General features: G+C 37.9%; 1 protein-coding gene across 4 annotated transcripts in view; it reads left to right on the top strand.

Annotated features, from left to right (window-relative positions):
• The window catches only part of INPP5F (inositol polyphosphate-5-phosphatase F), an 87,242-nt gene that overhangs the window by 47,954 nt on the left and 11,613 nt on the right, over nt 1-27,675 (top strand). For all 4 annotated transcript variants that reach the window (XM_072805098.1, XM_072805096.1, XM_072805097.1 and 1 more), the window contains 12 exons: nt 989-1,117; nt 1,343-1,510; nt 2,284-2,340; nt 4,614-4,812; nt 5,362-5,541; nt 6,448-6,515; nt 12,156-12,280; nt 13,052-13,129; nt 14,038-14,158; nt 15,612-15,740; nt 21,708-21,825; nt 24,655-24,853. In XM_072805098.1, coding sequence (XP_072661199.1) covers nt 989-1,117; nt 1,343-1,510; nt 2,284-2,340; nt 4,614-4,812; nt 5,362-5,541; nt 6,448-6,515; nt 12,156-12,280; nt 13,052-13,129; nt 14,038-14,158; nt 15,612-15,740; nt 21,708-21,825; nt 24,655-24,853 — 1,571 coding nt within the window. The remainder of the gene's footprint in view (nt 1-988; nt 1,118-1,342; nt 1,511-2,283; nt 2,341-4,613; nt 4,813-5,361; nt 5,542-6,447; nt 6,516-12,155; nt 12,281-13,051; nt 13,130-14,037; nt 14,159-15,611; nt 15,741-21,707; nt 21,826-24,654; nt 24,854-27,675) is intronic.

The following is a 27,675-nucleotide window of genomic DNA, read 5'->3' as shown; positions in this document are numbered from 1 at the left end:
GCATATGGTTAATAGAATCTTTGTGTAGGGCAGCCCGGACTGCTCAGCGGTTTAGCGCCACCTTCAGCCCAGGGCCTGATCCTGGAGACTGGGGATCGAGTTCCGCGTCAGGCTCTCTGCATGGAGCTTGCTTCTCCCTCTGCCTGTGTCTCTGCGCCTCTCTGTATCTCATAAATAAATAAAACCTTTAAAAAAAAAAAAAAGAATCTTTGTGTACCTTTCAGAATACTTGCTTTCTGTGTTGAGCTGCATGAAATTACTTGTAAAACCCTTGACTTTAACCAGGTGGCTTTCTTTAGAACCCCTGTACCCATCTCTTAACATGTTCTCATCCTCTTCCTCATCTTTACCAGTTGGACTGCATGTTTCTTGCAGCCTCTACTTACTGCTTCTTCAAATTTAACTAATCTGTGGTCCCAAAGAGCAGGTTTTCATCTGATTCCATTAGTGTGTGTAAAGATGGAAGGAGAAAGAGTGGTTGGAATGTCCAGCTTTTAAGATTCCCAATAGAGCAGACTCTTGACATCTTCTCAACCAAAACACCTCAGTTAACTAGCATGAATGAATATTTTCCACAGCTAACTGTAAAGTAATGCCCCTGGAGCACAGCAGATGTGTATTTTGCAATGTTTTTAATCTTAGATGTCAATTTTCAAAGCATTAATAAACCCTACCCAAAGCATTTTATTCTTCAGTTGTATTGACTAAGAACTTGCTATAATTATGACCCTAACCTGAATTTCCCGCTCCTAAATCCTAAGGATATCCTGTCTTATATTCTTTGCTTATCCTCTACAATAGCTTTCTAATCCTCGAAACCACAGGTGTGCTTTCTTGATCAGTTATCTGCTTGGTCATTTGAATAATAAATCTGGAAGTTTTCTTTTGACCAAAGTGCATGAGCAGTAGCGGCCACTTCTGCACTCATACTTGAACATTTAACAAGCAGATATTAATAACAATTTTCTGTTTCCTTCTAATTATTTAGCTCTGTAAGAAGCATCATTTTGGAATTAACAAACCAGAGAAGATTGTACCATCTCCCGATGACTCAAAGTTTCTACTGAAGACCTTTACGCATATTAAATCGAATGTGTCTGCGCCTAATAAAAAGAAAGTAAGAGTTTAACTAATAGGGGCTTAGAATTCATCTTTGATTAGTTTTAAATTGAAGGGTAATTTTCTTCCCAGTAAACTTGTTTTCAAACTGCTCATCTTATGAAAGCTCTATCTATGCATGGTCCTTGGGATTATATTCACTTCTCTCCTGGGAAGTTGGCTATTATCCACGTAATGCTGTGACATTGAATTCCTGCGGTAATAATAGATTAATTTCTTACAGGTTAAGGAAAGTAAAGAAAAGGAGAAGTTGGAGAGAAGATTACTTGAGGAGTTACTGAAGATGTTCATGGACTCGGAATCTTTTTACTATAGCTTGACCTATGACCTGACCAATTCAGTACAGAGGCAGAGTGCTGGGGAGAGGGACCCCCGTCCCCTTTGGCAGAAGGTACTCCTCTCCTAGCTCAGAGCAGAACAGTTTCAGACCCATTTGGCTTCTCTAGGAAACCACAGACAACATGTTTCTTTTTTCTTTTTTCAATAGTGCTATCTTTTCATTTATTTATTTTATTTTATTTATTTTTTTATGAATTTATTTTTTATTGGTGTTCAATTTGTCAACATATAGAATAAAACCCAGTGCTCATCCCATCAAGTGCCCACCTCAGTTCCCGTCACCCAGTCACCCCCATCCCCCGCCCACCTCCCCTTCCACCACCCCTAGTTCCTTTCCCAGAGTTAAGAGTCTTTCGTGTTCTGTCTCCCTTTCTGATATTTCCCACTTATTTTTTCTCCTTTCCCCTTTATTCCCTTTCACTATTTTTTATATTTCCCAAATGAATGAGACCATATAATGTTTGTCCTTCTCCAATTGACTTATTTCACTCAGCATAATACCCTCCAGTTCCATCCACGTTGAAGCAAACGGTGGGTATTTGTCGTTTCTAATGGCTGAGTAATATTCCATTGTATACATAAACCACATCATCTTTATTCATTCATCTTTCGATGGACACCGAGGCTCCTTCCACAGTTTGGCTGTTGTGGACATTGCTGCTATAAACATCGGGGTGCAGGTGTCCCGGCGTTTCATTACATCTGTATCTTTGGGGTAAATCCCCAGCAGTGCAATTGCTGGGTCGTAGGGCAGATCTATTTTTAACTCTTTGAGGAACCTCCAGACAACATGTTTCTGAACTGTTCTTTCTCTACCTTTTCCAGGTTGATGACCGATTTTTTTGGAATAAATATATGATACAAGATCTTACTGAGATTGGTGTGAGTAATTGTCTCAAAAATATCCTAAGGAGTTATAGTTATTAAGCAAATATTTTAAAATTGTATTAAAATGAATTAAAAGTTTCACTAAAATGAGGTGCCTGGCTGGCTCAGTTGTTAGAGCATGTGACTCTTGATCTCAGGGCTGGGAGTATGAACCTCACGTTGGGTGTGCAGCCTACCTAAAAATTAAAAAAAAAATCTTTTTAAATATCACTAAAATATTTTGCCCTCTAGAATGGGAATTGTTTGGCTAGAAAAGCTAAGGCATTATTTAAGGCAATTCACAACTCCACTACATAGCCACAGACCTAGCTTTTTAGCTAGTTCCCATAGGTTAAGACTGTGCAACTAAAGTCCACATATTTCCTATGAAAGAGAGGTTTTGTTTGTACCCATTGGAATGTGAAGCCCAATTTATCTTTAGTGATACCATTTAACTTTCCTGTCTCTTCATCTGGGAGCTGGAGTAGACAAATCTCTAAGGACATTCTAGTACTGCCAGTATTTGAATCAGGGAAGATAGGGAATATGGTGAGATTATTGCATGAGATTACTTCCAGCTTAATGATTACTTTGTTCCTTTACTCTGTCACATATGTCAGACGATTATGACCATCCAAGGACAATTAATTCAGTCAGTCCACAGATATTCATGGAAGGCTTGCTATGTACCAGTTACTGTTTTGGACACAAAGTGGGCAAATAGTTGAATGAGTAACATGTTTTCTTGTCATTAACTTTTCAAAAATTTCAAACCTTTTTTCTCCTTTCTCTCTCTCTCTCCCCCTTGGCAGTGGTTAGTATAAATGATTTTTACTTTAGCAGTGTCTACCACTAGGTATCTGTCTTGCCTCTATTGAGAATGAGGCTTGAAAATGTTCTCACCTCTTTATATGAGGCTGATCAAACTATGACCACTGAAATTCAGTGATGGGGAGAAAAAGGTTACTGTAATGCAGATTTTTGCTGTTTGCTGACAGATTGAGCTCTAATATGTTTTGTAGAGTTTTTGTCAGACACTTCGAATTACCATTTAAAACTGATGACTTGCAGTAGAGGTGGCATTTGGCAGTGTACGTTTCTCTTTTCCTGTCACGATTTTTGCATGATTCCTAGAACAAAAATACAAATAATGAGGATGGTGGTAAGAATAATGAATGCAAATAGACGCTTCACTTCACAATTTTCAATTCTAACCACCTTCCTAAGATCCTATCTGCATGCTTCATAAAACAAAACAAAACCATGAGACTGGTCCTGGCTTATGTGGTTATGGATGGGAGGTGGGTTTGAAGGTCATGCTGAGGTTAAGGCCAGATACAGTTGTGGAGATGTGAGAGAAAGAGGGAGAACAACACTCTGGAGCCCTTCTTACCCTTTACCGTTCCTGCAGTCAGCTCGGAAATTGGAGTATTCTTAGTCTGAAAGGCACAGAAGGGGACATGTCTAACTGTAATTAATACTCTGCTAATTATGTTGGGTGACTTTGTAAAATAAGTATGGAAAGGATTTTTTTTGGGGGGAGGGGGCATTTCATTTGCTGTATGTACTTTAGTTTGGCAAGGCAAGTTTTTTCCTAAACTAGAAAACAGGTCTGTCTTCTATGCTCATAATAAAGTGTTCAGAGTTAGTTGTATTTTATTAAAGTCTTGATGCAGTGGGGAGTTTAAAAATCAACCTGTATATTATTTTTGGGTTTTGTTGTTGTTGTTCTGTGCCAAGGGGAATAACACAATAGTTAAATTTGTCAATACTTATGATAAGGCAGGAACTATGCCAAACACTTTCTACATTTTACTCATTCATACAGCCTAATTAAGTAATAGTTTTTCCTATTTCTCAAAGCAGGATTTTGAGGCATGGTGAGGTTAAGTGATTCACCAGAGTGAGTAAGAGCTTGAATTCATTACCCAGGCAGTGTGGCTTCTGTCTTCTATGCTGTGGGCCCTCTCAGGCAGCTCTTGTTTTTGTTTTTAAGACATCTCTACACACAATGTGAGGCTCACGACCTCAAGATCAAGAGTCCTGAGTCAGTCAGGTGCCCTTCAGGCAGCTCTTTCTGAATGATGACTATAGAGAAAAGGAAAGGCTCTCCCCTTTGTCCTCCTCCCTCCCTCCTTTCTGCCATTCTCCAATAAGCAGGAAAGATGGTTAAAAAATGGGTTTCTTCTTCTAGTAGACTCACAAATATGTGCTGGCTTCCGTTTGAGTTTAAACAAGTAGCAGTGCTGTACAGAAGAGAGACAACATGATGCTCATATTGTTTTCAGACACCAGAGGTGGACTTTTGGATTCTCCCCATTATCCAAGGTTTTGTGCAGATTGAAGAACTTGTGGTTAATTATAATGAATCATCTGATGACGAGAAAAGCAGCCCAGAGACCCCCCCTCAGGAGTCCACTTGTGTAGATGACGTTCACCCACGGTTTCTAGTGGCTCTCATTTCACGCCGAAGTAGGCACAGAGCAGGTGAGTAGAGGGCTGGAATCGTGTACAAGTTAAATTCAGAGGAAAGTGGTAAAGCTGCAGATGTGTTGAAATGCTAATGACAATAATGGATTTGGAAACATAATTGGCTTTAAAGTGCTCAGTGACTCTAAATAGTGTGATGTAATTGGGGACCAATTTCTAGAGGGAGGTGAATGGGGGAGAGTTAACAAAAGCAGAAAGAAAAGGAGGTATATATATGGAGAAGAGAAGAGAGTCACTTGGGATATGCTTCTAAATACCATTGTTCCCACTGACAGCATGTATCACGGTAATAAATCCTTTCTGAGTGCTAGAACCCTTGGGAAAACCCTTCCCTTTCAGTTCACAGAAAGTATCTTCACTTCAACTTTTAAAAAACAATGATGCATATAGTTATGAGTTTTGGGGAAGTTGTTGCTGCTCTGTCTGGCAGTTTCACATTAGATCCTTGGAGCTCTGCTGAAAGGCATACTTGGTTAAGAAGGGTGTCTAATCAGACTCAATAATTTTTTTTTATGTTGCTGTTTTCTGTTTTAACTGTCTTTTTAGGAATGCGTTATAAACGGAGAGGAGTGGATAAAAATGGGAATGTTGCAAATTATGTGGAAACTGAGCAGTTAATTCATGTTCATAATCATACTTTGTCATTTATTCAAACACGAGGCTCTGTGCCTGTCTTTTGGAGCCAGGTTGGGTATCGATACAATCCACGACCCCGGCTGGACAAAAGTAAGCCTGTCAGTTACTTGGTTTGCAAATGATGATTTCAGAGAGAATTTTTTTTTTTTTAAACATTAGGTACTTCCTGGGTTTGGATTTGCTGGATTAGATACTTCATTTAAAACAATAACCCATGGTGAAATTTAATAGTGAAATAGTATTTGCAAGAGTAATAACCATTATTGACCATCTGAGTAAGTTATTTAACAATAAAAAATTCCCTAACAATAGGGTAAAACATAGCTTATTTCACAGATTTTAAACTGTTGTTTCCTTGGGGAGTACTTTCTTAAATGCTTACTTTCAGAAAAGGGTAAATAAATATAGCCAATATTAATAGAAGCAGAAAATATCTGAAGATGGCATCTACAAAAAATAGATATGTCTTTACTCAGATGTCTCACTGTGAGGGGTTTGTTGTTGTTTCAAATATTGAGGATTTAACTTCTTCCAGTATTTTAACTGTAGCACTGGAATAGCTAAGTAATGTCAATCTAACCAGATTACTCAGTGAGGTTGATTTTTAAAATTGTTTACAGAATATTTTCCTCCCCAAACTCAATATATATTTATGAGAATCCAGTAAACCTTCAGTTTTTAATACTCATATTTGTAGAAAGGTTTTTAGTCTCTTATAAACTACATGGAATCCTGTTTCTAACAATAGGCCGGATGCATGGACAATAAAGGTCCTAGTCTCACAGTGTGCACTTCCAATGTAGTTCAGTTCCAGTTGAGAAGAAAGGAATCTAAGATCTTTGTCTTAGCATTTTATTATAAAATACTGTTTTAGACCATCTTAGTTACATTTGGTTGTCAATAAATTATTGAAAAATAAAAGTAAAGATGGAATAGACACTAATTGCTGTCTCAAACATTGGAAGGAAAAATAGATTTTGTATCACTTCTTTGTAGGTGAAAAGGACACTGTTGCCTATTTCTGTGCCCATTTCGAAGAACAACTGAAAATTTACAAAAAACAGGTGGGCTTTGATCTGTAGTAATAAAATGTTCCTTCATACTCAACCATGGATATGTATCTGTTTCTTTAAATTTTATGAAAATAACAATGTACTATTTGTAATTAAGCAAAATGGCATCTTGTCATGAAGTTGACCATATAAGCTAATGGAATTTTCAATATTTTTTAGGAAGAATTATCACTGTACTTTAGAATATTTTTAGATAAGAGATTAGTCTACTGCTGGTTCATTATTACAGGCCAAGAGTATCTAGAGTAAGAAATGAAAGCCATCTCTTTGTACAACATAGTTGCACCTCCTGAAGATATTAGTGTATCTCTCAGTATCCTTTTTTTCTCTACCCATCTTTCATGTGTAGGAATATGATCATGTAGACTAAAATCAAGTGAAAACTGTTAAGAAAATTCCAAGTTCAATAAGATGACCAGGTTTCAGATACAAGATTCATATAGAATAATCAGTAAGTCTTATCCATTAGCAATGAGCAGTCTGAATGTGTAATGCTATAGGATGCATTTTTCTGACAGTCTTCAACAAAAAGAAAGAAGAAATTACCTAAAACCCAATAAACATACAAAAAAGGTAGCATGTGTATGGAGGCGGGGGGTGGGAGGAAGAATGACTAAAGAACACAAAAGAAAAACTGAATAAATGGAGAGAAAATACCATGTTCCCGGAACAAGGGACTACTACTGAATAGGTGTCAGTTCTTCCAAAATTAATATATAAATTTTGTGCAGTCCCAAAGAAAGCTGAGCAGGAAAATAAAAAGCAAACCCTCAGATGAAAGAAATTATAATGTTTGATAAGCAAAAAAGGCAGGTAATTGAGGAAATGAAAACTCACACATTACTAATGGAAATGTGTTGGTACAGCTGTTTCAAATGGTATTATCAATCAAAATAAAATATGCGTATATTGTTAGTCCAAATAGTTTTGCTTTTTGATATCTATCTATGTATTATATACAGAAATCACTTTCTGGTAGATATGGACCTGAATGTGAAAAGTTAAACCATAGGGGACCCCTGGGTGGCTCAGTGGTTGAGTGTCTGCCTTTGGCTCTGGGCATGATCCCAGAGTCCCGGGATCGAGTCCCACATCAGGTTCCCTGAGTGGAGCCTGCTCCTCCCTCTGCCTATGTTTCTGCCTCTCTGTGTGTCTTTCATGAATAAATAAAAAAAAATCTTTAAAAAAAAGAAAATTAAACCATAAACCTTCTAAAGGAAAATATGGAAGGTCTTTTTTTTTTTTTTTTTTTTTAAGACTCAGGACCTTAGCTCAGCCTCACTTTGGTGCCCCTAGAACATCTTTTTGACCTCAGGTCTTAATCATTACTTAAAAAGTGCTAACTTGATGAGAAAATATCAATACATTTAACTTTACTAAATTTTTAACCTTTATTGAAGTTTTATCATTTATTTATTGAAACTGTGTTAAACTTAGGACTAAAATCACCAACCATGATGAAAAAATTAATAAATTAGACTATTAAAATAAAGAATTTCTGGGGGTGCTTGGCTAACTCAGTCCAGAGAGCATGTGACTCTTGATCTTGGGGTCGTGAGTTCAAGCTCTACATTAGGTATAGAGATTACTGCTTCTCTCTTCCCTCACACTACTCTCTCTCAAATAAATAAATCTTTTTTAAAAAATAAGGAACTTCTGTTATTTAAAGTCACTGCTAAGAGAACAATAGCAATTCACAAAGTAGGAGAAGATATTTCAGATTTTTTTTTTTTAAAGATTTTATTTATTTATTCTTGAGAGAAAGGCAGAGACACAGGCAGAGGGAGAAGCAGGCCCCATGCATGGAGCCCGACGTGGGACTCAATCCCAGGTCTCCAGGATTACACCCTGGGCTGAAGGCAGCGCCAAACCGCTGAGCCACCCAGGCTGCCCAGATATTTCAGATTTTTAAATACATAACTAGGACAAAAGACTCCTATCTAGAGTTGTTAAAAAAACAAAACAAAACAAAAAACAAAAAAAAAAAACCTCTTATAAAACCCTAAAAAAAAAAAAAAAAAAAAAGGATATATGTCCTAAAAGAAAACTGGACAAAAGATTTCAGCAGATGTTCCTGAAAAAGTATATTTAACATGCCAATAAAGCATATGAAGGGTGTTCCACTTCATCAGCCATTGGGGAAATGCAAACTAAAACAACTTACACACCACAATGACTACAATGAAAAGATAGTATATGCCAAGTTTTGTTAATAAGGATGTGGAACAACAGGAACTCTAATAAAAAAATTTCTAAAAATCTACCTGAGAGAAACACGTGTTCAATCCAGGAGGCATGTACAAGAACATTTATTGCAGCATCAAAGTAACCTGTTCTTCAGAAGGTCAACAGAATAAAGTATGGCACATTTAAAATGTTGAATACAGTTGCTTAGAAATGAGGTAGATCTGTGTATACTAGCATGGAAAGACCTTAAAATCACATAGTAGAATGAGAATAGACTGTGTAACAGCATATGGTGTGTTGCCATTTAAAACCCACCAAACAAAAGCGTATTATTTATATACATGTAATTCTTTTCCATATATATATGTTCTCACACATCTATGGAGTGCACGTTTATATAAGCATACTTTTATATGGGCTAAAAGAGAACCTACCACTGCCCACCAGTGTAACTCCAGGGAAGGCTGTGGGTCTGGGTTGCAGTGAGGAAGGATTTGACCTTTATCTACATTTGAACTTTTTACAATGTGAGTTAAGTTCATGTATCAGCAATATGTAATTGCTGATAATATGCTAATTATAACTAGCATTACAGAGAATAAACCACTGTTTAGATGTTAATATATAGGGGCACTTGGAGGGCTCAGCTGGAGGAGCCTGTGATTGTTGATCACGGGATCATGGGTTTGAGCCCCATGTTGGGTATAGAGATTACTAAAAAATAAATTAAAACTTCTTAAAAATGTTAACCTGTAATCATTGTGAGAATTGTAACAATACAGAGATGTATGAAGGAATTGGAAGAAATAACCTCTCATCACCCTCATCCCTACTCTGTGTTGACTTTCAAAACCTGTTTGTACACATCAGTTTTATCAGTGTATGTACTGAGCAGACCCCTCTTCCTTTCTAACAGTACCCTAGAAATGCTCCCTTATCTACCCGCATCCTCTGGGTCACTGTTCTCAGACAGGTGGACCTGCATGTCAGTCTGCCTCAGTCAGGATGGCACCACTGTTCCTATTGCCAGTGATTGGTTTAGGCACTGGCCTGTGTGTATTCATTGGCAGTTTGACCAGTGAGGTACGACATGAGGGAAGTCTGCCGGGAAGCTTCGGGGATTGATTTCCTGCTCTAATAAAAAAGAGATACGGGAACCAGCAGTCCCTCCGTGGTAGTTGTGTCTGGATTTGACGTACTGCCGCGGCTGTGTCGAAACTGTGAGTGAACTTAGCCTGAGAACTGGCCAGTATGCCAAGGACGGCAGAAAAGATGGAAAGATTTGGTACTGGTACCACTGAATTAAGCAATTCTGGAAACATGCAACCTCCAGACTTCTTGTTCTAAGATCTGAGTCAGTGATTTGTCAGTTGCAGCAAAAACCATCTTGACACATGCATATTTACACACATAAAATCAAGCCAAAAGGGGGCTGTACCATATATACTATTCTGTAACTTTTCACTTAATATTTCATGGCTGCTTTTTCTCTATTTCTCTATTGGTGGACCCTTAGTCTGTAGTTTTGCTTATGTAAAAATTTTCCAGAAAACAATGTTCATATATTATGGGACACTCATGTGCTTTATAGAATATATTTCTAGAAGTAGGATGGCTAGATCAAACAGTATGCATTTAAACGTGATACCTACCACTCTGATGTTCCCAAAGAGATCACAAGAGTTTATTCTGTCAGCAACTGGAGCCAGTGCTCATTTCCCCATATATTCACCAATGCTGACTCTATTCAGGATTCAATTTTTGCTTTTACATAGATGAAAACTAGTTTTCTGTTATAAATTTGTATTTCCTTGGGGTTTAAAAAAAGTTTTTGTTTAAATACCAGTTGGTTGGGATGCCTGGGCAGCTCAGTGGTGAGCGTCTGCCTTTGGCTCCAGTCAGGATCCCGGAGTCCTGGGATGAAGTGCCGTATTGGGCTCCCTCTGGGGAGCCTGCTTCTCCCTCTGCCCATGTCTCTGCCTCTCAGTGTGTCTCGCGAATAAATAAATAATATCTTAAAAAAATAAATTCCAGTTAACATACAATATATTGTTAGTTTCAGGTGTATAAGATAGTGATTCAACACTTCTATACAACACTTCCATACAATACTTGGTATTCATCGAAACAAGTACACACCTTAATTCCCATCACCTATTTCTCCTGTCCCCCCCATGTCCCCTCCAGTAACCATCAGTTTGTTGTTCTCTATAGTCAGAATCTGTTTCTTGGTTTGTCTCTCTGATTATTAACAAAATTGTAACTTCATGTTTATTGACTCTATATATTTTCTCCTGTGAATTTCCTCTGTATCGTTTATTCTTTTTTTCTTACTGAATTTATAGCATTCTTACATATTAATTGGTTTTATGTTATAGTTCTTTATTTCTTTTTGTTCTGTTGTTTTACCTTTGCTTACTTGTATTGTCATCAGGTATAGAGGTTCCAGATTTTTATGTTGTCACATTTGTCCATCTTTTTCTTTATGCCTCTGGTTTTTATCTATGCTTAGAAAGTCCTGTCCTGTCCTACAGTTATGGAAAGATCGCCCCAAATATTCTTCTAGCTTTTTTATAACTTAAAAATATTTAGGTCATTAATGCATCTATAACTTACATGTTAACTAGGGAGCTAGTCTAAGTTTTCCCCCCACAATATGGGCAGACGATTATTCCAGTACTATTTATAGAATATTTTGTATTTCTCCCAGAATGGTATTGTTATCCTGTTTTAGATTCCTCGGTGTACATAGGTCTGTCTCTAAGCTGTCCTCTTTTATAGGTCCTTCATCTGTTTCTACATAAGTACTACCATCTTAATTGCTATAGACTTAGAGTATGTTTTACTCTTCAATAGGTCCTCTTTTATTATTAGTTTTCAGAACTTTTTCCACATTAGTTTTCAGAACTTTATCCTTCCAGATGAACTTTAGAAGTAACTTGTCAGCTCCATAGAAAGATCCTGATCAAATTTTAATTGGGATTGTTGAATATTTAGATTCATCTGGGGAGACTTGGCATCTTTACAATATCTGGCTATCTGGAACCATAATGTATCTTTCCATTTACTCAGATTTTCTTTTATGTATTTCAGCAAAGTTTTATAGTGTCCATAGGTAGGTCTTGTATATGTCTTTAAAAATTATTCTAAATAATTTAAACACATGCTATGACAAAGGACCTGGTTTTTATCATGTACTCTAATGGGTTATTGCAAATACATAATGCATAAAAAAGCTATTAATGCTGTTGACGTGATTCTCATACACCTAAATGTAACAAGTGAAAATCTAATTTTATGGGAAAAAATTGATGCTTGAGTGGATAAATTTCTAATTATGACTATAAAATATTTCTAAAACGTAATTCCAAATAAATTGATTAAAGACCATATTGAGTTTTTAACACCTGATTAAACTGAACTTGTTTTTCCTTACTCTCACAGGTTATTATTAACTTGGTGGACCAGACAGGCAGGGAGAAAATTATTGGCGATGCTTACCTGAAGCAAGTGTTACTCTTCAACAGCTCACACCTCACTTATGTCTCATTTGACTTCCATGAGCACTGGTAAGAGGGCTTCCTGGTGGGAGTTTTAATCAGTTCCATTGTTTGTGGTATGTGCTGCCACAGTGACTTTAGCTTCTCCTCTTCCTTTGGGCAGAAAAACTTCTTGTTGTTACTTAGTTTTAATTTTCATATGAGCTTTATTTTGGCTAAAAATTTAGTTGTTCCTGAAATATTTAGACTTTCTTTCACAAAAGAACGTGTAGATGGAGAGTTCCATTTTTCCTTCTATCACTCAAAGAACGTCTGGAGGATTTCTTTTCTGCTTGGGTCCAAGCCTGGCAAAAGTAATTGAGTCTCCTTATTTAAAAATCATTGTTGTCTCATCTTTATACTATATTAATAGTACTTCTTTCCCTATGGACAGACTTTACTAGAGTTTGCTCTGGAAAAACAACTGGTGAATCATTTTGATGGTAACTTTAACCTATGTGTATTCTGAAAGCCAGGTTCTTTTGTCATAATACTTGCTCTAATGTAGGTTCGCTTACCCAGGCGTATTGAAGATTTGGTGGGGAAAGAAGCTTCTGATTCCTGCAATAGGTTTTAGTGTATTCTTAAATATATTTTCCTTCACAATGCAGATTAATTGTAAGCATGTATATAGTTGCCTATGTAATTTATAGTAGTACTTAAAGCAATAAATGTTTAAATTTTTAACTTAAAAAATTTTCCAAGCTACTTTAAATATTGTATCTTAAGCTAAAAAAGAAAGAAAGGAAAAAAAAAGGCCCAGTTCCTAAAGATTTTTTTTTCTTTTGGCATGTATTTTAGCCGCGGAATGAAGTTTGAGAATGTTCAAACACTAACAGACGCCATTTATGACATTATTCTTGACATGAAGTGGTGTTGGTAGGTATTTCATAAGTCAATTTGACAAACTCTTGGTCTGTGAAATCATATGTATTTGGCACTACTAAGCATTAAAATAATAGCAAGCTGGAAAAGCATTTTTATTTTTCTTGTTTTGCTCCCCAGTTCTTGTTCTTTACAAGAGAGTGTGTGTCATTAGGCAGTGTTAGCTTTAAACAGGGAAAAGGTGTCAGGTGGTCAGGCAAGATGGAATGGCATGCACTATGGCTGTTCTTTAATTCCCTCTAATGCTCCATAGTCTGTATTTCCTCTTTGTCTTCTTTCTTAGCATTCCTAACATGGCATTGGGGTACTTGGTCTCAGTTTGCAGGCATTTCAGAATTATCAGAGAAGGAAGATGATTCTCAGACTGCAGGAGGGATATGTAGGAATAAGAAATTGGCTTAAAGCATAGGAGAGAACATTCTATTAGACTTTAAGGCAACAGGTGGCCAGAGAAATTAGATGCACAAGGCATGCTGCAGGACTCCTCACCAAGTGGTAAAGTGACTTTGTTCAAGCTAGATGCATTTAGGTGTGTTTCTCCTCGGAGTCAAAAGGGAGGGACAGGATGGTGATTTAAAGCGCCTTCTGGCTTTAACATAGACGAGCATAATTTGGGGGTTGTGTCAGCTCTACCTAGTAGTTGTGAGACTTGGGACAAGTCATTCTGCACCTCAGTTTTATTTTTCTTCAAAACAGATATAATAATGTCTGTCTTATGAAGTTACTGTGTAAATGAGTAACAGTATCTACAAAGTACTCAGTGATGCCTGTCACATAACATTCCAAACAAATGAATAGCCAGTGCTGCTGTTGTTATTGCTATACTCTAAAGAATTGTGGTTTTTGAAAACCTTATTAAGGTATTTTATATTGTATAATAATCCCATACTATTTTTAAAAAGGGTTGATCAAGCTGGGGTAATATGTAAACAAGAAGGAATTTTTCGAGTCAATTGCATGGACTGCCTGGATCGCACCAATGTGGTTCAAGCCGCCATCGCCCGAGTGGTCATGGAACAGCAGGTAATTGGGGGTCTATTAGATTGTAACTATTCATTTCTAATTTTTTTCCACATGTGAACAAAAAACTAAAATCTTTCTTCTGTAGAACATTTACAGCATATAGGCATTCTCGTGACATTGAAACCTGGAAAGTACAACCTTCACTAGAAATAAGTTGAATTAAGTGGCATTTTCTTAAGAACTCGTTTCAAAAATGTGAGGCCCAACATTTCAGTGTTGATTGGGTGGCGCTGTGTGGTCACACACCTTTTTTCTCTCAGTTCCAAATCCTGCCTTATGTATTGGGGCCTGAAGGTCTCCAGCACTTTCTGCTCAGCCAGCTGCCTTTGTGTTAGGCTCTGCTAGTACCAGCTGCCAAAGGAAGACAGTGAAGCAGGAGGAGGAGGAAGGGGGCAAGCTTTGTCACCTGTGTCATAGCCCTCGTAGTGCCTTCTCTGTCACTGTTGCCTCCTTTGGCACCTAAGAAACCAGCCTTTACTCTCTACCCCCCAGTTGGTGGCAGCTGCTTCCTGTAGCCCTAACATCTGTTACTCAGTGTCCCCTTTTAGATCTTTCACCCCCTATCACCTGAGTAATGAATTTTTTTTTTTAAGATTTTTAAAAGTTTATTTTTTCATGAGAGACACACACACACAGAGAGAGAGAGAGAGAGAGAGAGAGAGGCAGAGACATAGGCAGAGGGAGAACTAGGCTCCCTGCAGGGAGCCCACTGTGGGACCCAATCCCCAGACCTGGGATCATGCCCTGAGCCAAAGGTAGACACTCAATTGCTGAGCCACCCAGGCATCCCCAAGAGTAATGAATTTTCAAGGTGGAAATTCTTAGCACAGTTTTTGGGCGTTTTGGATAGAATGTAGTGACTGTTTTTTGAGACCATGAGTCTGTTCCTTCTAACATTGCACTCAAGCAGCCAGATTTTGAGTGTAAACTGTGGCTCCACAACATATTAGGTGTTGACCCCATGCAAAAAGCTCAACATCTCTAAACTTCTATCTCTTCATCCTTAAAATGGACATAATAAGAGTATTGATTGCAGCGGGTTATGAGGAGTAAATGAGATAATTTGTATTAAAAAAGCTCTTTGAACCCCAGCCTCAGCACAGAGTTCACACTTACTGGGCACTTGTTGCTCTGCTACTGCTAATATTATTGTCGTCTCAGTAGGCTTTTTTGATAGTTTCACTTCATAGCCAAATTTAAAACAAAGACCAAATATGTAATAATTAAAAAGTACATCAGAACAGTATAAATATTTCATTCTACTTAATTATGTGTAGCAGTTGATAAAACTATCTCTCAGTTGTGCTTTATTTTGGAAAAGTCTGAAAACACCATTTCTTTTATTTAAGAGTCTGAAAAGGTATGTGAACATGCTTCCTCTTTCCATGGTGTGTATCTTATGTTATGGTTTCCTGATTTATATGTAGCTAATCCACCAATGTGTTAATTTTAGCTGAAAAAACTAGGTGTGATGCCCCCAGAACAGCCACTGCCTGTGAAGTGCAATCGGATCTATCAGATAATGTGGGCCAACAACGGTGACTCCATCAGCAGGCAGTACGCGGGGACCGCTGCTCTGAAGGTGAACGTCGATAGTAGCTGCTGTGGGTCATTCTATGGGACACAGGATGGGGTGTTAAGCCAACTTTATTTTTGAGAGAAAGATATTTGGGCTACAGATGGTAATCTGTGTATTTGACTCCTTTCTGGAATGTTTGGCTCAGGCAGGGGTCACATATTCAGATTCTGCTGGGGCCAGGTAAGGTGGCCACCCATTAGATGAAAGGAGGCCATGGGTACAGACCTAAGGAAGAGCATCTGTCTCTGAAGGGCGCTGTTCTACTGCTTCTGTATGGGGACAGAGGCCCAGTGTTGCCAGATCTTCCAGTATTTCAAGGGAGTTTGGAAATTTGGAATTTCATGTGAAATAGTCGGTTTTTAAGATGTTACATAGATAAAACATGTCTATTGGTAGAATTTGGTTCCTAAGTATGATACTTTGCCTCCCCTGAATTTGAATCCCAACCCTGCCCCTTACTAGCTTTGTGTCTGTCTCTTCATTTGTAAAACAGGATAATACTAGACACACTTGAAGATTGTCATGGGATTATATGAGTTAATGCATGTGAGGAATTAGACCATTCCCTGGCACACAGTAAATGCTGAAGAAATGTTTTATTATCTTTTCCTGGTTGTTATGAATAAGTCTTTTGAAGATCCTACAGAGCTAACCTTCACAGAATTTAATTAATTTATTTTTTATTTAAAAAAATTTATTAGTGTGCACAAGAGAGAGTGAGAGAGCACCAGCTGAAGGCTGAAGGGAGGGGCAGAGGGAGAGGGAGAGGGAGAAGCAGGCACCCCATACAGCAGGGAGCCTGATACGGGGCTCAGTCTCAGGATCCTGGGATCATGACCTGAGCCAAAGACAGATGCTTGACTGACTGAGCCACCCAGGTGCACCACAGAACTTAATTTAAATGTGAACTATACTTATTGGTCACCAAGTACTCCTGTGGGCAATACGAAATAAGAAATGGTTGAATTAGTTTAAATTAGTTCTGTTAATTTTCCTTCAAGGTAATAGTTCATCTCAAGATATTTCTTACAAAAATCAAGTCTCAACAGGCATAAGATAGTCCATCTTTGGTTGAGTGATAAATATCAAAAAGTTTTTTATTAATTAAGGAAATTAGACTTTAGGAGTCATTGTACAAGTTACTGGTTAAAGACAAATGAACACCTACATATATAAAGCAAATACTAACAGAATTAAAGGGAGAAATAAATAGCAGTATGATAACAGTAGGGGACTTTAATACCTCCCCCCTTTTTTAAGATTTTATTTATTTATTCATGAGAGACACAGAGAGAGGCAGAGACACAGGCAGAGGGAGAAACAGGCCCCATGCAGGGAGCCCAATGTGGGACTCGATCCTAGGTCTCCAGGATCACATCCTAGGCTGAAGGCAGCACTTAAACTGCTGAGCCACCCGGTCTGCCCAATACCCCCTTTTCCACAATGGATCATCCAGGCAAAAAATCAATAAGGAAATAGCAAATTTGAATAGGACTGTAGACCAAATGGACCCAGCAGACATATATAGAACATTTCATCCAGCAAGAGCAGAATACACATTCTTTAGAAGCCCACGTGGGACATTTTCCAGGGCAGATCATAGGTTAGACCACAGAACAAGTATCAACAAGTTCAAAAAGATAGAAATTATATCAGGTATCTTTTCTGACCACAGTGGTTTGAAACTAGAAATCAGTGACAGGAAAATTGGAAAATTCATAAATATGTGGTAATTAAACAGCACTCTCCTAGACAATCAATGGGTCAAAGAAGAAATCAAAAAGGGAAATAGAAAAATACCTTGAAACAAATGAAAATGGAAGCACAACATACCAAAACTTACCAGATATAGCAAAAGCAGTTCTAAAGGGAAAGTTTAGGGGATGCCTGGATGGCTCCTGTTTGGCACCATGCCCAGGGCATGATCCTGGAGTCCCCGGATCAAGTCCCACATTGGGCTCCCTGCATGGAGCCTGCTTCTCCTTCTGCCTATGTCTCTGCCTCTCTCTTTCTCTGTCTCTTGTGAATAAATAAATAAAATCTTAAAAAGGGGGGGGGGGTTATAGCTATAAATGCCTAAATTAAGAAAAAAGAAAGATCTCAAACATCCTAACTTTACACCTCAAGGAACTAGAAAAAGAAGAAAGTTAGCCCAAAATTACCAGAAGGAAGGAAATAATAAAGATTAGACCAAAAATATTTGAAAGAGAGACTAGGGAAAAAAAACAATAGAAAAGATCAATATAATTAAGAGTTGGTTTTCTAAAGAGATCAACAAAATTGACAGGCCTCAGCTAGACTAATCAAGAAGAAAAAGGACTCAAAATTATAAATGAAAGTGTCATTACAAATGATATCACAGGGATCCCTGGGTGGCGCAGCGGTTTGGCGCCTGCCTTTGGCCCAGGGCGCGATCCTGGAGACCCGGGATCGAATCCCACGTCGGGCTCCCGGTGCATGGAGCCTGCTTCTCCCTCTGCCTATGTCTCTGCCTCTCTCTCTCTCTCTCTCTGTGACTATCATAAATAAATAAAAAAAGATTAAAAAAAAAGATTAAAAAAAAATGATATCACAGAAATGCCTAGAATCACAGGTGACTACTCTTTACAATTATATGCCAACAAATTGGACAACTTAGAAGAAAAGGGTAAGTTTCTAGAAACTTACAACCTACCAAGACTGAACTTTGAAGAATTAGAAATCTGAGCCAGTGAGTGAGGAGTAAAGAGATTGAATCAGTAAGCAAAACCTACCAAGAAAGAAAAGCCCAGGGCTTACATGGTTTCACTGGTGAATTCTATCAAATATTTAAAGAAGAAATAATTCCCTCTCAAATTCCCTCTCAAATTCTTCCAAAAAGTGGAAGGGAAAGGAACATTCTGAAATTCATTTTATGAGGCCATGATACCAAAGACAATTCATTACAAGAAAAGACAATTATAGGCCAAGATCTCTGACCAACATAGATGCAAAAATCCTCAACAAAATGCTAACAAAACAAACTCAACAGCATGTTGAAAGGATCACACATCATGATCAAGTGGAATTTATCTCTGGGATACAAGGATGGTTCAACATGCTTAAATCAATAAATGTGACATGCCACATTAATAGAGTGGAAGGTAAAAGTCATATAGTCATTTTAGTAGATGCAGAAAAAGCATATGACAAAGTTCAACATCCTGAGAAAAACTCTCAACAAATGTGGTATAGAAGAAAATGTACTTCAACATAGTGAAGACCATATATGACAAATCCACAGATAACATCATATTCAGTGGTAAAAGCTAAACGCTTTCCCTTTAAGATCAGGAACAAGACAAGGGTGCCCACTTACCACTCCTATTCATGATAGTAATTTAATTCTAACCAGCATAAGCAGGCAAGAGAAAGAAAGAAAAAGCATCCAAATTAGAAAGGAAGAAGTAAGATTATCTGCAGATGACATAATCTTATCCTTAAAAAAAATCCTAAAGACTCCACCAGAAAATTGTTAGAACAAGTTAATTCAGTAAAGTTGCAGGATACAAAACCAGCATACGAAAATCAGTTGCATTTCTATATACTAACAACAAACTATCTGAAAAAGAAATAAAACAATTCTATTGACACTTGTATCAAAAACTATAAAAATATTTGGAATAAATTTAACTAAAAAGGCAAGAGATGTGTACAATGAAGATTATAAGACAGTGATGAAAGGAAGACACAAATGGAAAGATATCCTGTGTTCATAGATCAGAAAAATTAATATTGTTAAAATTTTCATAATACCCAAAGCCGTCTATAGATTAAATGCAATCCCTATGAAAATTCCAATAGCATTTTTCCCAGAAATAGAAAAAGAGATCCTAAAATTCATGAGCCCACAGACCCCTTAATAGCCAAAGCAATCCTGAGAAAGAAAGAACAAAGCTGAAGGCATCACTTGCCCTGACTTCAAACTTTGTTACAAAGCTATAGTAATCAAAACAATATGAGACTGGCATAAATCCAGACTCATAGACCAACAGAATAGAACTGAGAGCTCAGAAAGAAACCCACACATATACAGTGAACTAATATTTGACAAGGGAACTAAAAATACTCAATAGGGGAAGATAGGCTCTTCAAGTAAATGGTGCTGGGAAAACCAGATACAATGTGAAAGAATTAAGTTTGGCCCTCATGTCACAAAAATTAACTTGAAATGTATTAAAGATTTAAATGTAAGACCTGAGGCTTTACAGTTTGATCCTACAAGAAAACATGGGGTAAAGCTCTGAGGCATTGATCTCAGCAGTAATTTTTTTTTTTTGGATGTGACACCAAAAGCATAAATGAGAAGAGTAAAAATAAACAAATGGGACTACATTAACTACAAAGCTTTAGCACAACAAAAGAAACAATTAACAGAATAAAAAAACAACCTTTGGAATGGGAGACACTATTTGCAAAACCTGATAAGGGGCTAGTATCCAAAATATAATAGTTACTCCATAGCTCAATAACAAAAAACGAAAACAATCTGACTAGGAAAATGGGCAAAGGACCTGAACATTTTTCCAAATAAGACATACAAATGACCTATAGACACATGAAAAGATGCTCAACATCAATAATTATCAGAGAAATGCCCATCAAAACCACAGTAAATAACCACCTCATACTAATTAGAATTGCTGTTACCAAAGACAAGATAACAAGTATTGGCAAGAATGTGGAGAAATGTACATTGTTTGCAGGAATGTAAATTGGCACAGCCATCATGGAAAACAGCATGGAAAGTCCTTAAATTAAAAATAGAACAGGGAGCACCTGGATGGCTCAATGGGTTAAGCATCAGACTGTTGGTTTCAGCACAGGTCATGATCTCATAGGTGGTGGGATTGAGCCCAACATCAGGCTCTGTGCTCAGGGCAGAGTCTGCTTGAGATTCTCTCCCTCTGCCCCTCCCCCAACTCATATGATCTCTTTTTTTTTTTTTCTCTCTAAAATAAACTTAAGAACGTTATTTAAAAAATAGAATGGCCATATGATCCAACAATCTTATTTATGGGTATATATTGAAATTAAATCAGTATCCCAAAGAAATAGCTGCACTCCCATGTTTGTTGCAGCATTATTTTCAATAGCCAAGACCTAAAAACAACCAACCTGTGTCCAATGGTGGATAAATGTTGAGTGAGTGAGTAACTGGAGTGAGTGTGTGTGTGTGTGTGTGTGTGTGAGAGAGTGATGGAATATTCAGCCGTAAAAAAGAAGCAAATGCTGCCTTTGAAAACATGTGGGTGAACCTTGAGGGCATTGTGTTAAGTGAACTAAGCCAGAGAAAGACAAATACTGCATGATCTAAAAACGTCACATCAACTCTTAAAAATAAGAGTTGACTGGTGCTTGCCAGGGGATGGGGGAAATGGAGAGATGTTGGTCAAAGGGTACAAACTTCGAGTTAAGTCACTGTCATCTAGGGACTTGCTCTGACACCTCCGTTGTGAAAAGCAAGAGTAACAAAACAATGTAAATCTTCGTTGGATCATTCTACAGCAATTTAATGGGCAGTAAAGTACGGAAATTGCTATTCTTTCTCCATATTCACACACATCCACATGCACTGGCTAAATCCCATTGTAATAAACTCTAGGGAACTGTCCACACTTTCCCACATTGGAAATTTGTGATTTTTGAGGCTTGAAAATCTTCTTGTATGTTATATAATAAGTTTTGACCTGTAGATCCTAGAAATTCGACAGATTGCCAAGAATGGATTTACTTTATAGCAGCATCTAACTATGAAGACTTGATGACACAAATAGTATTTTAATTATTTGATGTGCTTGGGTCACAGCCAGATACTAGTAGATATTTTAACTACATTATTTAGAAATTATAAAAGCCTATAGAATTTTGGTCTTGTATTGAAAGCCCACATTGACTTTGGGAGCATTCTTGTGTTTGAATCAATTGTCAAAATGACTTTTTCCTTAACAGGGTGACTTTACAAGGACAGGAGAAAGGAAGTTAGCAGGAGTTATGAAAGATGGGGTTAACTCGGCAAATAGATATTACCTGAATCGATTTAAGGATGCTTATAGGCAAGCTGTTATAGGTAAGGAACATAAATGCCTTCCTTTTTTTTTTTTAATTTGTTATTCCTCTGTGACTAGTGTTTTACAGAAATCAACTTCATTAACATAGTTCATGTTTTATAATATACTTGTGTTTCTATATTCAGCATCTTACCCAAGAAATCAAATTCAAATTTTTACAAGACTAGAATTTGATGAATTTTTTAGGCTGAAGCAACAAAAGAAATTACTCATTTCCATACGTATTTGTCAGTTTGTTGTTCATGTAACAGAAGGCAGGGGTGAGGTTCCTGGAATATGGGAATAAGGTCTCCTAAAACCTCATCAGCTTAAAACTCCACGTTCTATTTGATTTTCCATTACTTGAGGCTGGGAGATGTAATGAGAGGTCTTTTTTTCCCCCCATATGACATTTATCATATGTTCTTGCTGTGAATAACACACCATCCTTTGCTATAAGAGTGAATGAATGGGACGCCTGGGTAGCTCAGTGGTTTAGAGCCTGCCTTTGGCCCAGGATGTGATACTGGAGTCCTGGGATCGAGGCTCCCTGCGTAGAGCCTACTTCTCTCTCAACCTGTGTCTCTGCCTCTCTCTCTGCGTCTCTCATAAAGAAATAAATAAAATCTTTTTTTTTTTTAAAGTGAATGAATATAATATTAGGGTATCAGATTTAGGGATTATCCTAACCAATTCTTATCATTATTTGGAAGAGGAAATGAGGGTAGATTGCCCAGTGGATTTCATATGTTGACAATATGACATGAAAGTATTACCTCATAGGATTAAAGTGAATGCAGAGCATTCTAGATTAGAACCAAAGTTGCTTGTCCTGCGGTCTCTGAGAATATTTTTTAAATCCTATTTTTAAATCTATTATTTGTCATACATGAATTGGTAGGGCCTATTTATTGTATCAGAAGTATTCTTCGCAGGATTCTTCTGAGCCTTCTATCACTCCAGCCTAGCCCCAACCCCCGAACTCGGGGGTTGCTGGCGGCCCATGGGCATTATTCCCCTAAATCCATTAGAAGTCCCACTGCTTAACACCTCTGTTCTCCTGGCCTCCAGAGTCTCCCATTACCTGAGCTCACCATAGCCTCATAGAAGGAAATCGCAAACATATACTCCAAGCCCTGTTCATTGCAATTTCCCTAGGATTATATTTTACACTACTTCAAGCCTCCGAATATTATGAAACATCTTTCACAATTTCTGACGGAGTCTACAGCTCCACTTTCTTTATAGCTACCGGGTTCCACGGACTACATGTAATTATTGGCTCTACATTCCTCATTGTCTGCTTTCTCTGACAATTATATTATCACTTCACATCAAACCATCACTTTGGATTTGAGGCTGCCACGTGATATTGGCACTTTGTCGACCTAGTCTGACTATTCTTGTATGTCTCTATTTACTGATGAGGATCTTACTTCTTTAGTATAATTAGTACAATTGACTTCCAATCAGTTTCAGATTGATTCTGAAAAGAAGTAATAAACATAATATTAACTCTAATAATCAATGTATCCTTAGCATCCCTACTTGTAATAATTGCCTTCTGACTCCCTAAACTAAATATCTACGCAGACAAGGCAAGTCCTTATGAGTGTGCTTTGACCCTATGGGGTCCGCACGCTTACCCTTTCCATAAAGTTTTTCCTAGTCGCCATCACATTCTTACTTTTCGATCTAGAAATTGTACTACTCCTTCCACTCCCCTGAGCATCACAAACTAACAAACTAACAACAATACTCATTATAGCACTCCTACTAATCTCTTTATTAGCCGCAAGCCTAGCTTATGAATGAACCAAAAAAGGATTGGAATGAACCGAATATGATAATTAGTTTAAACTAAAACGATTTCAACTCATTAAATTATGATTTAGCTCATAATTATCATATGTCCATAGTATACATTAACGTCTTCCTGGCATTTATCCTCTCTCTAATGGGCATGCTTATCTACCAATCCCACCTAATATCATCCCTACCTAAACAGGCCAGTTAGGAAATTTGAGAAGCCTGGTGTAAAGAGGTTTGGTTTTTTCCATAGGTAGTTTGTATGTCGACTTCAAAACTGGGTTTTAGCAGTTTAATCAAGGAAAAGTAAGATACCTTTCCTCCACGGCTTGATCTAGCAGCTCAGTTATGTCATTGAGAACCCAGACTCTGTGTCCCTCTTTCAGTCCACCCATCCATAGCATCAGCTTCACCCGAATCTTGAAGCTGGATTTCTTCAAAGATGAGAGAGAGAGAGAGAGAGAGAGAGAGAGAGAGAGAGAGAGAGAGAAAAGAAACCAGTAGCAGCCTAGGTTTACCGCTTCCCCTTCTAAGGCCAGCAGTCGGCACCTGTGTCCCAGAAGTCTCCAGTCTGTCTTGACCGTCTGTGGGGAATGGATTATATAGCTTTGTGAACCTTAAGCTACATGCTACAGCAGGAAGAAGTGAGCTTGTCTCTTCAGATCCTATGCTCCTTTTAAAATTGGCTCGTCTTTTTATTACCGAGTTGTAGGCATTCTTGATATATTCTGGATACAAGTCGCTGTCAGATGATTTGTAAATACTCTCACCCATTCTGTGGGTTGTCTTTTCACGTTCATGATCTTGCCCTTTGAGACACAACAGTTCTTAATTGTGATGATATCCACTGTGTCTGTTTTTGTTGTTTTTGTTGCACGTGATTTTAGAGTCATATCTCAAATATCCTATCAGCCTGATCCGAGATCACCAAGGTTCATGCCTATGTTTTCTTATGAGTTTTATTGTTTTAGGGCTTTTGTTTTTTTAAAAATGTATTAGCAAATTAAGATGATGATAGATATTAACACTTTCTACTCTAGATTTGATGCAAGGCATTCCAGTGACAGAAGATCTTTATTCCATATTTACCAAGGAGAAAGAGCATGAAGCTTTGCATAAGGAGAATCAGAGAAGCCACCAGGAACTAATTAGCCAGCTGTTACAGAGTTATATGAAGTTACTGCTGCCTGATGATGAAAAATTCCATGGGGGCTGGGCTCTCATTGACTGTGACCCCAGGTAAGTTGGAGTGATATCCTGGTAACTAATGTGCTTAAATTTCTGACGTCATCATCATAATTAGTACTATCATTCACAAGCTATGGGCATGGATGCATGATGCATGGCAGTTTTCAAATATAGGACTGGTCACTAAGGCAAACTGACTGAGACACTCACCTTGGGTGCAAAATTAAGGGGGCATTAAAAAAAAACTCAGTGATGAAGAGAAAGATTTTATAGCAATATTTGATTTTTTAAAAACCCAAATTGTAGAACACAGGACACAGCTGGGCCTCTCCTTTTACCCCCAAATCTAGGTTTATTGTTTTGATGCACATAACAGTGCAGCAAGAAGTGCAGTGATGCTAATTACCTTGATTGGTTGTAAAGTATCCTGGCCTTTCACCAAATAAATAGGCCAATTAATGCTCAACATTTTTAAAACAAAAACCAAAAACCAGTTTCAAGCCATTTTTCAAAATGAATGGCAGGATCTAAATTTATTTACCAGATTGAATGTTTGCTTTTAGGCTGAAATCTAACATTATAATCTTTGGTATTATGAATCAGTAACATTGCAGAAAATTCTAGACCAAGCTCTGAGGATAAAATGGCTCTATTTAGATTTTATCTTCTACTATATTTCATCTGTTTTTAATAAAAGGGGCATAAAACAAGCTTGAAAGAACAATTGAACGCAAGATAATACTTATATATTAAAATAAAAAATAATATTGACTGTAGGTTCATTGGGAAATCTTCCATGACTTTAATTTCATGGATTATTTCACTTCGATAATCAATACTGTATGGATGCAATTTTCAGACTCTTAAAATAAGAGCTGAGGTTTTCCTCACAAATTAGCAGAAAAATTCTATGCTCCTTTGAGCCATTTGGTAAAAATTTTTCGTTCATGTACCTTAATTTTTTATAGCAGCAGTACAGCTTAATGCAGCACCCCCCAAAAGGTCATACTTTTAATTCCCATTCAGAAACAACTGCATGTAGCACTCCTGTGTTTTGCTTGAGTTTTAATTTGAGATTTTTTTTTTTAAGATTTATTTATTTATCATAGAGAGAGAGAGAGGCAGAGACACAGGAGGAGGGAGAAGCAGGCTCCATGCCGGGAGCCTGACGTGGGACTCAATCCCGGGACTCCAGGATCACGCCCTGGGCCAAAGGCAGGCGCTAAACCGCTGAGCCACCCAGGGATCCCCTAACTTGAGATTTTTAAAGGTGTCGAGATTGCCAATATCATCTTCCTTAGATCAAGTACCTTTATTTCTTCTTTGGAGATGATTGACATAAGGAAAGACCAAAAGGTTTATTTCAAAAGCTGACTACCATTTCGTAAGGTCATATTGCACCTGATTTGATTTCCAGTCCTGTAATTCTCACATCAAGTTGTGTGCTGGATGAGGAGTTTAAAACTATGTAAAGTGTATTTACTGTGCTATTTAAAGCTTGCTACAGAACTGAGATAAGCCCTCCTGTTAGAATCAGTAGAAGTCTCTTGCATTTAAGAAAAACATGTATCAAAACACCCAGACTTCTTTCTGGCATCTGGGCTCACTGGGACAACTGCTGTATTGTACCAGTGCTGCTCTGTACCGACGTAGTGCTCAAACCAGACCAGTCTCCTCTCCTACTATCAGGTCTTTAAGAAAACTTGTTGGGTGGTTAGATTCCCAAATCCATACTTCCCATATGCCAGATTCCTACTCCAGTTTTCTCTTTTCTTCATTCACATGATGAACTACTTCTGTTTTGTTCTGATTTTTTTTTGACTCCCACCCCTCTCCAGTGCCCAGCAATCGAACTCATTTTTCTTTAATCGTGCACTATACAATTTGGCTTTCTGATAACCGGGAGCCAGTGATTGTGTTCTGCTCATCCTCTTTGGTAAAGCTCCTGATGAAGAATATGGAGACACATGCTAGACAGCAAGTGTCACTGCATCCTTCCTTTTGCTCGTTGGCCTCATTTGGGTTATACAGGTGAGGAGAACTTTCCAAAAAAAGCAGAGCCCTCTCTTCCTTCACCACAATATAAGCTTTTACATTCCAGTACATTATCACATTTTTAGCAAGTGGGGATACCCCCACCAATCACCAGTGGCTGTTTCCAAGCAGTCTCACATTTCATGATGGATAGTGAAACCTTTCTGTGCTTTTAAGTTCATTTAATTCTGCATTTCCTGCTGGCTTGCCTGTAGGTCTCATCCTGGCCCAGGGCTTATGTGCCTAATGGTCATAGGGGAGTTAGTGACCTCTACATATTCCTTAAATTCTCAAACCCTTCATGCTCCCAGCTCTGCTGCTGTGGGTCTGAGCCCGAGCTTTCTGCTGAGTCTGCCTTGTTAATTCTATGTGTATGTTGTGGTCTACTTCTTCATTCCTTTGTTTTAGGATATCTCTTTGCTCGAATTCTTCAGCTGTGGGCCTGTGGCTCAGTCTCCTAATTTCCAACTTGTTCCTGGATTCCCTGCCTCTCTTCTTCACATGTCACTATTGCAAGATGTTTTGTCTTCTAATTCTTTCTTAGATGGTCTATTGCTAAGTTCTATTGTGAGAGAGTCTCTTTGTTTCTCTTACCTGCCAGAGCATATTCACCACCAATATCCTCATCCTCCTCTTCTTCCTCATGCTCGTTGGTGGACAGAAGAGGCCAGTGTCAGAGTCTTGGACCTGGGAGTATATTTTGACCTTTGTCCTGTGGGACACTGAGAGATTCTGAAGATTGTCCCATCAACTTAGATCTCATTAGCTGAGATGCTGTCTTCCCTGTCTTATTGGTGCTAACACACAGGCCGTGCCTGATGGAGAGTGGTTCTTTGTGT

This window comes from Canis lupus, chromosome 29, assembly GCF_048164855.1.
Source record: "Canis lupus baileyi chromosome 29, mCanLup2.hap1, whole genome shotgun sequence".
Classification (NCBI taxonomy): Eukaryota; Metazoa; Chordata; class Mammalia; order Carnivora; family Canidae; genus Canis; species Canis lupus.
This window is presented reverse-complemented; position numbering and strand designations above follow the sequence as displayed.